This window comes from Oreochromis niloticus, linkage group LG1, assembly GCF_001858045.2.
Source record: "Oreochromis niloticus isolate F11D_XX linkage group LG1, O_niloticus_UMD_NMBU, whole genome shotgun sequence".
NCBI classification, from domain to species: Eukaryota; Metazoa; Chordata; class Actinopteri; order Cichliformes; family Cichlidae; genus Oreochromis; species Oreochromis niloticus.
This window is the reverse complement of record NC_031965.2, coordinates 17,433,856-17,450,352: the sequence shown is the minus strand read 5'-3', so window position 1 is coordinate 17,450,352 and position 16,497 is coordinate 17,433,856. Positions and strand designations below refer to the sequence as shown.

The following is a 16,497-nucleotide window of genomic DNA, read 5'->3' as shown; positions in this document are numbered from 1 at the left end:
CACAGGTGGAAACGGGAAGCAGAACCATTTACGTGTCAACAAATGTCAAAGCTACGTGATTACAGCTCAATAAGCTGATAAAGTTATCTGATATATCAAAACGTCTACAAGTGCATAAATTAGTGTAATTAAACACACAGAACTGTGCAGTGGTAGGAAATTTAGCAGGCTTATTTAGCAGCCTGGTCAGTACGAAACAAAAATCTATGGACATCATCATTCACTGAAACTGCGGTAACGTAAGGCACAAAAATAGCATCCGTATCTACACACGTTTATGCTTCCTTTGTTATAGATCTAAGCAGGAGTCAGTACTCACCACTGCTGCTATTTCAGCTCCAGTGTTGTGGTTGATGCAAGCAAGCACGAGAGATGACAAGAAGAAAAACAGGGTGCTGGCACCTGTGTTAACGAGGTCCTACAGGAAGACAAAAACAAAGATCACAGCTCTGAATTAGTGATGTTATATAAGACTGCGATCAACTGTGATTTAAATCAGGAACAATGAAATGTCTTTGAGTATTGAATACAGGATGTTTTCAGTACCTGGCAGTTTTGGGCAGTACCAAAATAACACATGAAGTAAATGTATATTTTGATAAAGTCAATTTTAACATAGTATGTTCCCCATTGTTTGAATTTCTCTGTCCAAAATGTGAACATAAGCATCCTCAAAAGAGTGACCTTTGTCCTTTAGCTGCAGATGGACAGCCGAGTCTTGTCCTGTCGAGGTGGCTCTTCTATGTTGTCCCATGTGTTTATGAAGTGGCTGTTTGGTCTCTCCAATGTAGAGGTCTGAGCACTTCTCACCACACTGTACAGCATGCACTAAGTTGTTAAGTTTGTGTTTAGGAGTTTTATCTTTGTGTGTGGCTCGGCCTAAAGTACACTGGGATGTCGTGCTTGGAAAAGACTCTCCTGAGTTTCAAGCTCCTTAGACTACGATGACCTGGCTGACTGAGAACCTTCACAGACATATTCTGCATTAGCTTTTTGTTCTGTTAATCCTTCCCTTGTGGCCCTTTATGTCAAGTCGGTCATCTCAGTGTAGTTACTTCCCGTTTTACTTTGGTAGTCTTTCGCAACCTGTCCTTTTTACATGGAGTTCTACTTCCTTTGTCTCGTCATCCGAGACAAGCGAACTGACAGGCTCAGTTCTACAAATTTGACACAGAGAGGCAGAAGGGCAAGACTAATAAAAGAATAGACTATACGAAATAAACCTAAAACAGAATAATCATGAAAATAACCAGAAACTAAAAGAAAAGAACTAGGACTCAAGATATTTAGAAACATGGAAAACAAGAATAAACAACAACGAACAACTTGCGAACCAACAGAACGTTAAATAATAACAAGAATTCAAAGTTCGTGACAGAAAACCATTAATCCAAAACTCCCTTGTTTTTCCAAGAGTAGTTGATTATTAATTTGGAGTTATTCTTTGGTGCTCCTTGTCTTTTTGTCTGTTTTTAACCTCCTGCTGGGGAGAATTGTACGGTCATGGTAAAAAGAAAGTACACCCCCTATCAGTTCTAAGGTTTTACATATCAGGACACACTACATCATCATGTCATTATTTATTAAGCAGAAACCAAGCCAAAATGGCAAAGCGGTGCAAGCAAGTCGCCATGATTCAGTAGCTTGTAGAACAACTTTTAGCAGCAACTTGAAGTAATCATTTTCTGCATGACTTCATCAGTCTCTCACATTGTTGTGGAAGAATTCTGGCCTGCTCTCCTTTGCTTCAGTTCATTGAGGTTTGTGGGCATTTGTTTATGCGACGGCTCTCTTATGGTCCTGCCACAGCATTTTAGTCTTGACCTTTTTTTTGCAATTTCTCTGAAAATGGCACGGTCTGACTTTGGGGTGAATTTGCCCGGATGTCCACTCCTGGGAAGACTGTCGGCTGTCTTGGCTGTTACCACTTCTGAATAATCTTTCTCATTGTAGAATGATGGACTTTAAATTTGTTGGATTATTTGGCCTTTCCAGATTGCTGGGCAGCTTCTCTGAGATCATTGCTGATCTCTTTCCTCCTCAAGGCTCCAGGCCAGCAAACTGCCAAAACCTCTGCTTTTATAGATCCTCTTAATCCCCATGGAAAGGGTGTGCCTAGTTTTTTTTTTAGTTTGTTTACATGCTGCTTCTGCATTTTGGCTCAGTTTTTTGTTTAATAAATAATGACTCAGTGTAATATGCATCTTGATAGATAAAATCTTAGAATTAAAAGAGTGTGTTCTTTCTTTTCACCATAATTGTACCTGCTATTTAGGATTGCTTTATTTCTACACAACAACATTAGGATACTTGTTATTTTGGCTATTTCTAGACTTGGTAATAAGAAGGCTAAATTCCTGAACTTCCCTTTTGACATCCTTCCTCTTAGACCAACCTTGGGTTATAATAACAAATAAAAATATCTACTTCTGCTGTTTTAACATAAAACTTAAAGCACTCACGGCAACAAATCTCCTACAGCTGCCTTCTGCTTTTACATTTAAATAACTTTTAAAACAACAAAAATACATTTTAAATCACAGCACAACATGTTTGTTACCCCAAAGCACAACACTAGAATAACAAACTAATGTAATATGAGCTCAAGATAAAACTGAGCTGTCTGAAAGCTGCTGCCAGTGATGTGCATTAGTTAAACCCCACAAGACTAATTAAAAAAAAACTGGCACAATGTAGCCTCCTATTAGTCTAAGGACTGAGCACATTGTGGCCGATGTTGTATACTGAACAAACAGAGCTTGTTTGCACTCTTCTAACCAGCCAGACTGCATCCTGGTGCTCCATATCCAAAAACCGCAGGAGAGCAAAGAAGCCAACGGCACATATTTTTTTAAAAGCCACCTAGCACCTCATTCATTCAATTCAAACAAACACTCAGTCCACACATATAACTAACTCCATCCCCCACGTTTTTACACATAGGAAGTAATGTGAAAGAGACAGTTGCTTTTCAAGTACCGCTCTCCTGCTTTTGGCACGTCAAACCGTGGGGAGGGGGTTAATAATGAAGGGCTCAGCGTGGCTGGGGCGCAGCCCTCATGATCAGAGGCGTGATTATAATCATTGCAGACGTGGTCTCTCATATGACACGCACGGCCCATACAATAGCAAAGTCAAAAAGGCGAGCTGGTCGCAGACATGTGCATGCACATACTTCAGCAGGGCATAAAAAGTGAGATAATGTGCCGCTGATCTCGTGGTTTAATCAGTAACATAAATACAGAACCATATCTCTACATGTTAACTGGGAAAGTCAATGAACACCACAGTTATGATCTTAACCTTCGACCGTAATCTTAAACCCACTTCATAGGTGCACACTCAACGTACTGCAAACACTGCTCACATTACTCATGCACTCCCATCCAGCTTGTCAAACTGGTTAAACGAGACACAGCCAACCAGTTATTCCTGTTCCATTGTGCTCTTTCATGTACACAAACGATTTTGCACGTTTTCATGATGCCAGTTAGATCCCACAGTCAGTTCAGTTGTTTCTCAGCCTCTCTGCTTTACCCTCACCCAAAAGTCACAAATCACATGTGCAATTATATTCTTTCCTGAATTTTCCCATATAGGTCCAATAGAAAAATGCGCATGTAAACAACTAGCATGGAATTTCACAGCCTATGAAAATTTTTAAAAATGTGTCTGTTGTGCTCCATCTGACCAGCAATTAGGGTAATTGCCTGAATGCAAACATTTTACCAGGAAAGGAAAAGAATAAAGATGGATTCCAGGTGACTGTTGTCTCTACAGTGCTGTTTGGAAATGCTGTTTAGCAGCTTACTGTAGTGGAACAACTCAGCATCCAGTTGTGGGCTTCCACCCTGAACTACTTACTTCATTCATGCATTAACTGTGATGAGATACTCTCTGTTCTCCGAACAAAACAACCAGAAAATACTGGGCGTACTGGCAGGGCAATCGAACGGCTGCTCTCCCTCCAACGAGAGAATAACAACACTATTATCTGTCTCTCCCTTTGTGTCTTTAGTTTTGCCTCATTTCTGTCCCAGAATCCCCCTAGCATGACCCACAGCTATTTGGCTGTGAATGAGGAAAACAATGGACCGAATTATCTGCCTTCAAAAACTAAATCCTCGAGTTTAATTTAATCACCTAAAGTTACAGATTTGCTTTACAAAAGAGTCCCAGGACTGCATTCATTTCCATTTGGAAGAAGGGGAATGGGGTCAAGGCCTGTGTTTCCCCCTCTGTGCTGCCAAAGTCATCACAGAGGGGGAAGTGGAGGAGATGGGATCGTATAGCACGTAATTGTTAGATTAAGAACCCTTCTACTGAGAGTTTGTAGTTGGGAAACAGAAAAGTCAGCAGAAGGTTTAACAGTTGGTTAACACTGTGAAATGCTCACTCGTGGTAAAATTCCCAGGGGACCAATGTGACCGGAGCAGCTTTGACTACGATAGACATAAACAGCGTGCGGCTGAGCCCACACCGTGGAGTGCGTCCAAGGAACGTGGGCTCGTCAGCTAAGAAGTTTGGAGTGAGAGCAAACACTGTTAAATCTGCAAAGTAACACCTTCGGTAAACCTTTGTTTGCAACAATTCGCTAACCAAAAAAAGTCCTTCATATTTGACAAATTCACCTTTATTCTTTTGCATAACAGCATAAAGTCCAGCAACACCAGTGTGCCAAACCACAGGCCATCAAACTCCAACTTCTTTGTGTGAACCCAATGCCAACTCCTGAGCTCAGGCTTAAGCACACAAACACACAGTGTACATGCTAATTAAACATTTCATTATTTAACCATTAATCTCATAAATGATAAATAATAACCAGGCAGAAGTGACAGGAGAAAGGCCAGTGAGCTTAAGATGAAAAAGAACAGGCAGTCTTGAAAAGAGCAAACAGAAGGATTTTGGATTATATGGACAGTAATGGTTACAGGTATCTGGTAAAAGTTCCTAAATCAGCACTCTTAAATTAGCCCCCGGCCTCTATGGGACTGTAAAAAGCTTTCGTTCGGTGTTACTCTGCCAAAAGCAGACGCCAAAGGCACACCCTCTCTTCATGTTTGAGGTGGAATACTGTACTAAGGATACCGTAGAGCAATCTGATAGCTGTGGTTAGATCTGAACATCTGGCTTAGCATCCACATACTACAGTATGTACTGTAAGCTGGGAGTATGGTCAAAGAAGTTTTTTCTACACGGGTCTGTAAAAGACACTTGGCTGCAGCTCAGAACTCACCACCAACTGCTTGTCAGGCAAACAGTGAGAGGCAGCCAGTATCTCCTGGAGAATACCCACCAGCTCATTTGCTTACAGCTGACAGTGCACATCCTGGTAGTAACATGGAAACTGTAATGACTTTGTGCTAGATTTTATTCTAGTGCTAAATACAGAACAATATTCAACAAACAGAAGTTCAAGTAAAGCTTGTTTCAATTTCTTACTTTAGAAAGACACTAAGTTTAAATGCTTTGTTTAAATAATAAGCTTAAATCTCCTAGCATAAATGCTAAAACAGAACAATCATCAAAAAGATAAAAAAAGGCAAATAGTAGCTAACCTGGCTGATATTAGCTACTGGTAGAGCCTGAGTGATGTAAGGTTTTTTTAGACTGGTATTGATACCAATATTGATGACAGACAGCCACCATGCGTTTGTGTATTTTTATTATTATGCTTGTTTATTTTCAGTCAAGCCCATAGGATTTTCCAATACCGATATTTGGTGATTTAAAAAAAAATGTATTGGCCGAGTAAATCAGCTGACACACAGTATTTACCAATATACTGGAATGTGCATTTCTAAATAAAATTTCTAAATAAAAAAGTAGAGATGAGAGAAACACCCTCCAATGATGGTGTGAGTGTTACTGTTGTTTAGTGTGTCCACCAGAGGGAACTCAGCAAGTCATGTTTGGATTACCAGAAATACAGCAACCAGCTGATCCCAGCATCTAAACCGATAATCCACAACTTGTCCTTATAATAAAACAGGATCGTTTTTAACCCGCACTGCCATATCATCTTAGTGAGACTCATAAATAACTGCACATAACAACTTTTTCGTGTCTGAAAGAAATATCAGCTGTGATATCAGACTTTTAAAAACAAATATCAGTATCGGTGAATCATATATCTGTCAGGTTCTAGTTAAAGTAAACATAATAAACATAAACAAATGTGGTTAATACTCATTTATTTCTGTCAAGATAACATTTATCACATACCACTTTGTGCAGCAATTTAACCTCTGTACAAAATCGTATGTGATAAAGTAACAAGAGACACGTCAAGCCATGCTGGCCTCTCTGTATTTTACTGCTGCTTAACTGCTAAACTGGGTTAAATGCTAACAAGCCTATTATAGCCTCTTAAAATGATAACAGCTCCTTAAATAGAGCTGAAAAAAAAAAACGTACAGGGAGTCTTTACTGCTGCTAATGTAGATAAAATTAATAACTGTACTGGTCACTGGTCTCAAGAAGTTTCTCAAGAAACTGAGTAAAAAAGCAAAGCTTATAAATTTAATGCCATGTAAACCTTTACCTGGACCACTGCATTATTATCATAAGGTGAGCATATCGATAGATTTACATGTGCAGCTAAGCATTCAATTGCCAGACTGTCGCTAAATATGTTGAGAATAATGCAAAATTACTGCTGTGTAAACCAGCAACTCTGCTCTTCTAAAATGTCATGTTGCCTTGATTTTAAATTGATTTTTTTTAGGATTAACTTCTATATTTGGTAAGGCCTGAAAATGCACAAGCCTCAGGGGAGCCTTTGGGAGTACGATGACCTCTGATGCTGAGGAGTGTTTTGACTCTGCGATCAACCACAAGGACGTGACAACCGATTGTAGATAGTGAATAGACATAACATCTTTCCATATCTGGAGAGTAAGGGGATTCATGTGTGAGATTAGAACTTTAAAACCGGATGCCGATGCCGGCTGTAATGCGTGCATGAAGATGACACTTCATAGTGAATTTATCTAAATGCTGTACTATTCATCTGTATCTCCTGAGCAATTATCCCTCCACAATGGCAATCCTAGTATCATCATAAACTGCATTAACATTAGTCATCCTGTTCTTTTATTTAGAGGTTCAGCAATACATTAGTATACATGAGTTATGTAAACACTCTGTAGTGTGGACGTACCGTGAGGCTCCAGTTTACGTGGGGCACCTTGGTGTGGATGTTGAGGCAGAAGATCAGGAGGAGGACTCCTGTCACCACAAGAGCACTGCAGCTGACAAACTCAAAGAAGTAGACCCCTCCACAGGGGGAACACATCATGATCGTTTCTATGCAGATGAAGCCGATGAGTGAAAGGACCTGAAGTGAGAGGGAAGACGACAGGAGAGACAAGAGTTAAGATCCGATCAAATAAAATACACTTTGTTTATTCCACAGGTTGGGAACAGCTTATCTCAATAAAATAAATACAATATCAAAAAAACCAAATAGCCTGGAAAGATAAAGAATGGAAAAACTTAACAGAAAAACTGAAAAAGTGCAGTGTTCAAATAAGCTTAATAAGCGAAATCTAACACAGAAATGCAGGTATTGTGGTGTGAGATGGTAAAGATTTTCTGTCCTTGTGGCAGCAAAGCTGAACCAGATGTTAGAGAAGGTCTTTAGCTGGTGCAGAAGGTGGTCAGAGTCTATTTACTATCAACATCCATTCACCACAGCCACAGTCATGCTCATGACCTCTGCATTGTTAACTGGGGAATCCAAATACTGTATTGATTCAAATTGGATCCAAACAGAACTGTAACGATGGGAGGAAATTCCCCCGGCAAGTAATATGGACACAATCCCACAGCTAGAAGTTTGATATTCAGGCCATAGACAAACTCCTTTACAGTAACATGCACAGGACTACGCCATCTTTACTTATAACTAGTGCACTGATTGCACATTTTATCTTATTATGTGCAGCAAGGAGGTGCTTTGGTTAGCATTGTCACCTTATTGCAAGAAAGCTTCTAATTCAAAGCACAGCTGGGGTCTATGTGTAATTTGCAAGTTCTTTACTAAAATACCAGCATTTATATGTTAAGACTTCACTTTATAATCCATCGTTTCTACTATATCACATTTACCACTCTGAAAAAAATCCTGCAGCCAGGTACAGTCACACTGTCCAGGAAGCATGAGTGTAGTGCTAAAAGTGCAGGGATATATTGAGTATATTATGCCAACAACAGGTTAGATAATTCACTGGCTGATTAGTGAATCATCTCTCCTGGTTTGAAAACTAGGTCAGCATGAGCAGTCTGCATTCATTATCCTAGAGTGGAGTTCATTATTCAGTCTCTTTTCTGAATAACTGTGGGATCCGTCAGACCTTTGATAAAATATGTCTGACCTTCATTTCTGAAGCTTGGACAAATCGGACAGTGAGTCTTACCAGCGACGCCGGTTAACAAATGATACGCTAGCGCTCGAAAAAATGCAAAGTATATAAAAACTTAAAATATATACATGCTTAGTCAGTATATTGGATATAAGCATAAAGAATACTGTAAGATTATGGGATTGTCCCTGTGTGGTGAAGTTCCAAACTTTCCAGTTCATAAAGCGATTGTCCTATGAATAGACCAGAGTCTGTGATTCCATGAGTTCTGCTCCTGGCAGTTTGTGAAGATGCCCGCTTCCAGCCAACAGCCATCAACAAACCACAGTATGGGAAGAATTCTGCTACTTAGGTGTTCTTCTGCCATCTAGACCCCGACAAAACCACACACAGATTGCCGACTGCCTAGGAGCGGTCCAAAACCAAGAGGCATAGCAGAACCATGAAAATGCAACATAATACCGACCTGAAGTAGCTGAGAATCAGTTTTCTAATTTTATGCAAACTGCAAAGGCCAGTTTGCATGGGCAGATGTGAAGGATGTGATTAGAGAATTCAGTTTTCCTTTCTCTTTCATTTACAAATGTTACCCCTGAAAGCAATGTTAGTGAAACTTCACTCAAGGTCATTTAATGCGGCAGATGGCAAAACAACAGCAATCACATATCAAACATATGCAATTTACAGATTGAACACAATCTGTTTGACTAATAATTCACAAACCACTCTAGTAATCTCGTCCACACTCAACAAAATGCACTAAAAAACCCCAAAAACTTTCCCACTCCTCAGTGTTACTTGGAAGATATCCTTTGAGCTGATAAAACATCAGCTTGAAAGCATCGACCCAGCAGCGAAGCGCAGCGGCATAGCTGAGTATCATTAGTTGGTGCTGCTTTACTGCCTCTTGGCCTGGACGGTTTTCCATCATTGAAGCAAAAATGAGTTTTGATGTATTGATATGGAGCTATAATAAGAGCTGTCGCCCACTGTTTGCATCTGTGTTTTAGCATGTGCAAACAAGACCTATTCATAGAAGATCTAAGAAGCACAATGGCTTGCAGGATCTGTGCTTCATTTACTGTATGCGGGTTGGTTGTGAATCACATAGCCCATATTTGAACATGGAAAAATAAATATTAACTTTCGTGCTAAACAGTTTCTGTTAAGATGATTTCGGATCAGTGTAATATTCCATGCAGGAATGACTTTGTGTCCAAGTTGTTAAAACATTAAACAATGAGCTGCGCTCAAGTAGCAAAGCTTGAAAGGTAAGATCATTTTTTGCTTTTCAAAGAAAGTTACTGAGGAAACTGGGTCAAGTTTGAGGCAGTGTTTCAAGGATTTCATCGACTTCTTGCTGGGTATTTTTTTATTTCACTACTCGTCATTACTAACAAATCTAAGCAGTTTAAGCACAAACAACATCCCCTTTTCTTTGGCTCTGGCTTATTTTAGCTACTCAACTGTCTCTGTGTCTTCTGTTGCAAAAGAAAAATGATCATTTTAACAGCAAATATTTGTCCTTTAACTACATTTACATTAAAACATTTGTCAAAATTACATCATGTACAGTAGTTTATATGAGTATTGAGCTAACTCTTATTTCTTTTTCTTCCAAGGAGCCAGGCTCTTGGGATTTCCATTTTTGGAGGAATATTGTTGTTGTTGTTTGCTTGTTTGTTTGCCTAGTCCAGCTGATGAACCAGTGCTGTGTCTATACATAACAGACCACTTAGCAAAGAACCTATTTTAAATTTTAGTTTTAGCCACTTTTTTGATAGCCTGTCAATTTGGTATCTCTCAATATCTCAGTATGATGCGAACTGTATCAGTATCAGTATTAGTATCTGAAAGTTACATCCTTAGGAAACACACAACAGAAAAAAATCCAACAGAGACCTGAGACGCGACCTGAGAGATGCCCCTGTCCCGGTCTGGGGAAGGATGGCTGTCAAAAAGCCATTCTTAAAGAAGGGACGCAGGAGGAAAAGACTGAGGAAAGCCAAATTAAACAGGATCTGACCTGAACATCTGGTCTTATAAAGTGACGGGTGCACAGGTCAGAAAAGGGGTACAACAGTGAGTGTCTGCAGCCATCTGTAAGACACAGTGGAGGCTCTATCGTGGTTTGGGGTTGGATTTTAGCAGCGGTGTTGTAGATCTTAAAAAACTGATGGATGAATGAACGCAGAAAAGCACCATCAGATTTTCATGCACCATGCAATACTATCTTGAAAATGTCTAATTGGGAATGGCCTAATTTTCCAGCTTGACAATGATCAAACACACTCTTCTAATGCAATAAAAATATATCAGGATAGAATAAAGGTGGTCGTACCAAATATTGACTTTCAAGCTCAATAGAATTGCACCAACTCTTTTTCTCCTTATATACCTGTACTTCCACGTATGTTTTCATCTATTTCCCATTTTGCTGGCAAAATATAAAAGAAGGAGGGATTGCTCAAGACTTTTGCAAAGTACTGTATATCTCTGAGTCACAATTGCAGCTTCACAGTGTTGTGCGGGTCACATGAATAGCTTATTAAATCCCACGACATTTAATAAATGTACCCACATAAATGCTTGTGCTGGCACACCCAGTCAGTTCAGGCACATTAATTTAAACAGCCATCCATTTTATTTTAACTGCTTATCCATCGCAGGGTCACAGGGAGTCTACTCCAGTGTCCTGCTAATGCAAAGACCATTTAAACTTTAGAACCATCATCTAACCTGACATGCACAGAGCTTGTAGCACAAAGCTGGAGCTTAGCTAACTTGTGGGACTAATTAAGTAAGGTCCATGGTAAATATGTGCATGTAGGATACTGAGCATTCAAAGAACTTCATTCATTTAGACAGCATTTTATTCTCAACTATCCCACACTGGGTGCAATATGGGGTCAATTTGGATTCAGTATCTTCCCCCATGTGGGCTGGAGGAGCAGAGGGTCAAAGTACCAAACATGCGATTAGCGGACAATCTGCCCTCCCTTCTGACACAGCCAGTTTCTTGGACTCTCACATGTAGGTAAGTGTTGGTTAATCAGTGAGATGAAGCTGAAATAAAAGAACCATCTCTACCACTACACTCCTACACCTTGTTGGCCATCCATCCATCCATCCATCCATCCATCCATCCATCCATCCATCCATCCATCCATCCATCCATCCATCCATCCTCTTAACTGCTTATCTAATTCAGTGTCACGGGCAGGCCTGGTGGGTGGGTGTTATGTTACAAAGAAGCAAAGAATAAACTTATAAATGCTCAAACATGTATGTTTCTACACTAGCATAATTAACAAAGAGCAAGTCTAGCAGATTTTATCTCAGAAAACGATCATTTATTCAACCCTGTTTATCCTGTTCAGTGAGCAGAGCTGTTGGATGACTGGCACTGGTAAAGCATAAGGGGAAAACCCTCCCCAGTTTATGTCAAACTCCAGTCTGATCATTCAAACCTCTGTCTGTGACATTACCTCACAGGAAACCGAAAGGAAGAGAAAATAAGTCGACTGGGCAGACTATCGTTAGGACAACAGTTGAATTGTGTGCAGTTGCCGAAGCCTCATTAGAGTGTGTAGCTGGATAGCAGCCTGTCTTTGACTGAAATGCAACTGAAAGGGTCACACCCAAACAGGAATGAAGTACACTGCACTGGGAGATGATGTAATGTCTTTCAAAGAAAGCATATTACTTCCCCCATGCCCCTGTGTAGCAGGTGTCAGGCAGTCACAGGGGAGGAGGCGGAGAATTGCAAGCACCACACTGGATAATTTTGTAAGTAATGATTATACGTCAACCTCCTCTCTTGTTCAATCTATTCATCATGCATCGTATGTGCAGGAACAAATATGTCCGCTTTCTGTCCCTTCTTTCTCCTACATGCAAACAAGTCCTTATCTCAGGGATTTAGCACATTATTAGTTGCCTTAAGGACATCTTGGATGTCGATCCCCTTCTTATACGCCATCTGTTGTGAACAGATGATTAAAGGAGGAGAATGGGAGGCGTTATTGTTGAGACTTTGCAACACTATGTGCAGGACTTCCACACACTACTACTTCATGCAAAAAAACACACCTTAAAAATGACCCAAAAGGTTGAATGTGCTTTAGCAGGAGCTCACAGTCGGGTATGAGATGGAAAATTTACCCTGAATGCTGGTTAAATTTCACCCCAGAGGAAAAGTGTGTTGCTGCACATATGCAACAGCATACATGTCTCCCCTCGTGCCTGCACAACATTCCTGTTGTCTTTATGCCATCCTGCAAGATCCAAATAAGTCGTGTTTCAACCACACGAGAGTAAAGCACACGGCGTCTCTCTCGGTTAAGGAAGCGCGTGCTGACATTTGGGAGCATATGGTAACTTCATTACACAACATTTGGAGAAAGAACACCTCTCCTTAATATTTAACCTCCACTTGTTAGAATATTACTTTTAAAAAGGGGCAGGATACACTCCATAACAGAAAAGCTGTTATTTATCATGAAGGCATGAGCCCTGCTGGGAAACAGTGTGATTGATAGGTGTACTATAAAGCCCAACAAGGTATCAAATTCCTGTCACTATGTCGACGTGCATGATGTGAATATCAGCTGGACTTTGTTGACCCGGTCACAAAGAGACAAAGACAAACCTGCTGTCAGGATGGGCGCACCTCGATCAGGTTACATGCCACTGAGAGTTTGTACTGCTCAGTGCAGGGCCAACAGCAGCAGCATCACATGGATCAATTCACCCAAGATATGACAGGTTGACCGGCCCCCTTAAAGCCTTTGCAAATGCATATTTGTGAAAAAAAAAGGAAGTATGGAAAAAGGAAGGTTTGAGGGGGTTAAACCCAACTACTTTAGTGTCTTTCAGCCATTTATTCAACTGTTTAACAAAGAATTCAGTCAAACAAATTTATAAAACAGGATTCCACTTATAAAGCCCTTTAAGTTGATTGGACATAACAGATAAAGGTTGCCATCAGCAAATCCATTCCTACTTGCCAATAAACAGATTTCAGTTAACGAATGAATACCTAGTCAATACAGACGTCCCAACCATAAACTGGAGCATCGAGTGTACTGCTGACTGCTGACAGTAGACTGCTGCCATTTGCTACATGATGCCCCTTTGCAGTGCATCTCCTCCACATTGTTTTGCTTATTTTTCCAGCTCTGAAAGATCATCACTGCTCCTCGGCTGGCACAGAGTGAAACAATTAGAGGAGAGAGCAGTAAAAATGAAAGCCGATGAAGCCATTAATGCTTGGCAGGATGCCTTTAAAGGCCTCCTCTCTCAAGTCCTCCTCTAAGGTACTGAATATAAACTTGGATGACTTTGACTGGTCCTCTCCTTGTTCACAGAGGAGAAACGTGGCTATCTGAAACTGCAAAAGTACTCCCAGGTTTCTGAAGTCTAAAGTACAAACTGAAGATTATTAATAGATATGAGATGACGCTTGTGCTCTTGTACCCACAATGCCTGTAATGCAGATTCTACTTCAAATGCCTCAACATATTTTTTTAATGGGTTATTTATGCGCTATTCATGACTTGGCCTATTTTGGGTATCACAACTAAGTACTTTTTGTGGTATAGAGCAAAATGAGATTTTGAAGTATCACAGATTTTTTTTTAAACAAATCCAGAATTATTTTTAGGGCAAAGTCTTTGCACAGATGCTCGTGTTTATACAAAACTTAAGACATAAGGAGTTTGGCTTAAATTGTTAAATGAGAAAGAAACTGCTGACATTCAGGTAATCTACAGGCACACCTCCCAAAAAACATACATAGCATTTTAACCCACTGACCGGCTGTTATATTATGATCCACAGTGGCTTTGCAGGAGAAGAATGAGTTATATATATATATGTATATATATATATATATATATATATATATATATATATGTATATACATATGCAATTACATTAAAACCACAAAGCCAAGCACCTGGATGTTTGCACAGGTGGAGAATGTGATTTTTTGCTATGAAATGCATGAAGATTATAAATCTAATACTTTTAAGTTACCGCCTGCTCCAAACTTCTCCCACGCTGATGACAGAAGGATTCCTAGCCTTCCTTCCCACATACAGGTAAACATCACAGGTGTGCAACAGACTGTGAGCTTCTCTCAGACCACTGGGACACTCAGCCACCCACAAGCTAAAAAAAACAACCTTAAAACTTTTTCTGGAGCTGAGCAGAAGTTTTTAAAGTATTGCAGAGAAACTGCCTCCTACATACATTGTTCTCCTCCGTGTTGTTAGGGATACACTCCAACATGTGTATAAGTGCAGCCCCGTAGTGAATTTTTCTTGGCAGAGGAAGAAGAGAAATGGTCCCAGTTTGATAGATGTTTCCTCCTCTGGTGAGTTATCAGATCTTTGGGACCCTTTCATTGTGCTTTGTTGTTGCCTCTTATCCCAGTTCAGACATCTGGATTGGGTGAACTGATTCAAAAATTCCATCAGAAATGTGTTTTCCACTGACTACAGCGTGAAAAGAAATGGTGATAACACTTTTTTATCCTCAACAGCAACTGAATGGGTAACACATACAGGTTTTCCCAGGTGCCTCACCGAGTACAGCCGTATTTGCACACGTGTTTAAGTGGTCTAGAGCAGCAAACAGCCACACAGTGAAAAAATGGAAGTAATTGCAAATATGCAAGTAGTAACTAAAAGTTATCAAGACGTTCAAGGAGTGCAAGCGAATCGCAAATGGCAGGCATCATTAAACACTATAAATCCCTCTGGAATAGTACCCTATTATGTAGGAGCCATTATCCATTCAAAAACAAGCTCGCCTCTATGCATTCACTAGTCATGGGGTAGGCATACTGTTGAAGTGACCTCTAGCAGGGATGCAGTGAAGGTTAAGTCAGGACCGGTGTGGCTACATCTTGAATGAAACTTCGGGGTTATTATTACACATAAATAATAAGTAAGGTATTAATGCTTAGCATACAGCGAGTTTAACTATAGCTGCACTTTATTGTGTTTTGCCCCCTGGAAGTTGAGTTTTCCTCCGTATGTTAGTTGCTGATCGGTAGAAGTTATGCACCAACAGTGCGTCACAGCTTGGCCACTTAAAGGAAGGCTGTACATCTCTGAGTATTACTGCAACAATGTCGCCATGCTTTCACTTACCACTTCAACCACCTTTAAAATCCCAAAGTATGACTTGAGGTACTCCATGTCGCACACTATCCCCCCAAAAACGTTCCGCGAATGGACGGGCTCGGTGGTGGGCTGGTAGGGACTGCTGGCCCCGGAGATCATGGAAGTGTTGGAGGCCTCGCCGTCAAAGCCCTCCGTCTCTTCGGTGGTCCTCATGATTTCTGGAGAAGCTGAACTCTTTTTTTAAGAGAGAGAGACAAATGGAAACCGACGCTGCCAGTCCTCCTGGATCTACCTCACTGCGCGCCTTATGTGACAGAGAGCACACTTTGTTCCACGCAAGCTGGGAGCAGATGGAGAAAACAAACCGGACAGTCCACTTCTCGTAGCCACCCCGAGGTGAAACCGCCACGGTAGTTGCTCTTTAACATCGCGTGCAGGACTGGTATAGGATCAGTGCAGCCACCCCCTCCACCTCCAGGCGGTTCTTCCCGGTTCCAGTGTTGCGCCTCTCCAAAACAGCCGCACTTAGAACTATGTTAGGCGGGTCACTTGTTCGAGTCCCTGTGCCACTCACTTTACCACGGACGACTCCGGTTAGTTCGGCAGATCGGGGGAAAATGCCTGCCGTGCTGTGAGACCGAAAAACATTCACCCATTGTGGCCCAGAACAAGCGAGAGATATCCGCGCTGTCTCCTGTTGTAAACTTAATTATGCAGCCTCCACAGCAGCAGCAGCAGCGCGCAGTACGGCTGCGTACGGACGCCGCTGCCCCTCGCTGTGGATGGAAAGCAGGCTTGTCTCCGCCCTCCTGAAGACTGCACATTCTTCAGAGTAGGCTCTGCGCCCGGTTTAAGTGCTCCCAAACAGCTTGCAAAACGAATCCAGCCGGAACCACGCCGACAGCACCGAGCTCTTCTCACACACTCTCACATTCGTCGGTGTGACTGTGCAGCATTTGAACACCGGCCAGGCCTGGTGACACGATTTCTATTTT

The 16,497-nt window shown here is 41.0% G+C and overlaps 1 protein-coding gene across 1 annotated transcript in view; it reads right to left on the bottom strand.

The window, feature by feature from the left end:
* cmtm4 (CKLF-like MARVEL transmembrane domain containing 4) overlaps positions 1 to 16,497 on the bottom strand; it is an 18,922-nt gene extending 2,425 nt beyond the window's left edge. Inside the window, exons 1-3 of the mRNA XM_019357688.2 lie at positions 15,530 to 16,497; positions 7,166 to 7,342; positions 320 to 418 (exon numbers count right to left, since the gene is read on the bottom strand). Coding sequence (XP_019213233.1) covers positions 320 to 418; positions 7,166 to 7,342; positions 15,530 to 15,715 — 462 coding nt within the window. The 5' untranslated portion in view covers positions 15,716 to 16,497. The remainder of the gene's footprint in view (positions 1 to 319; positions 419 to 7,165; positions 7,343 to 15,529) is intronic.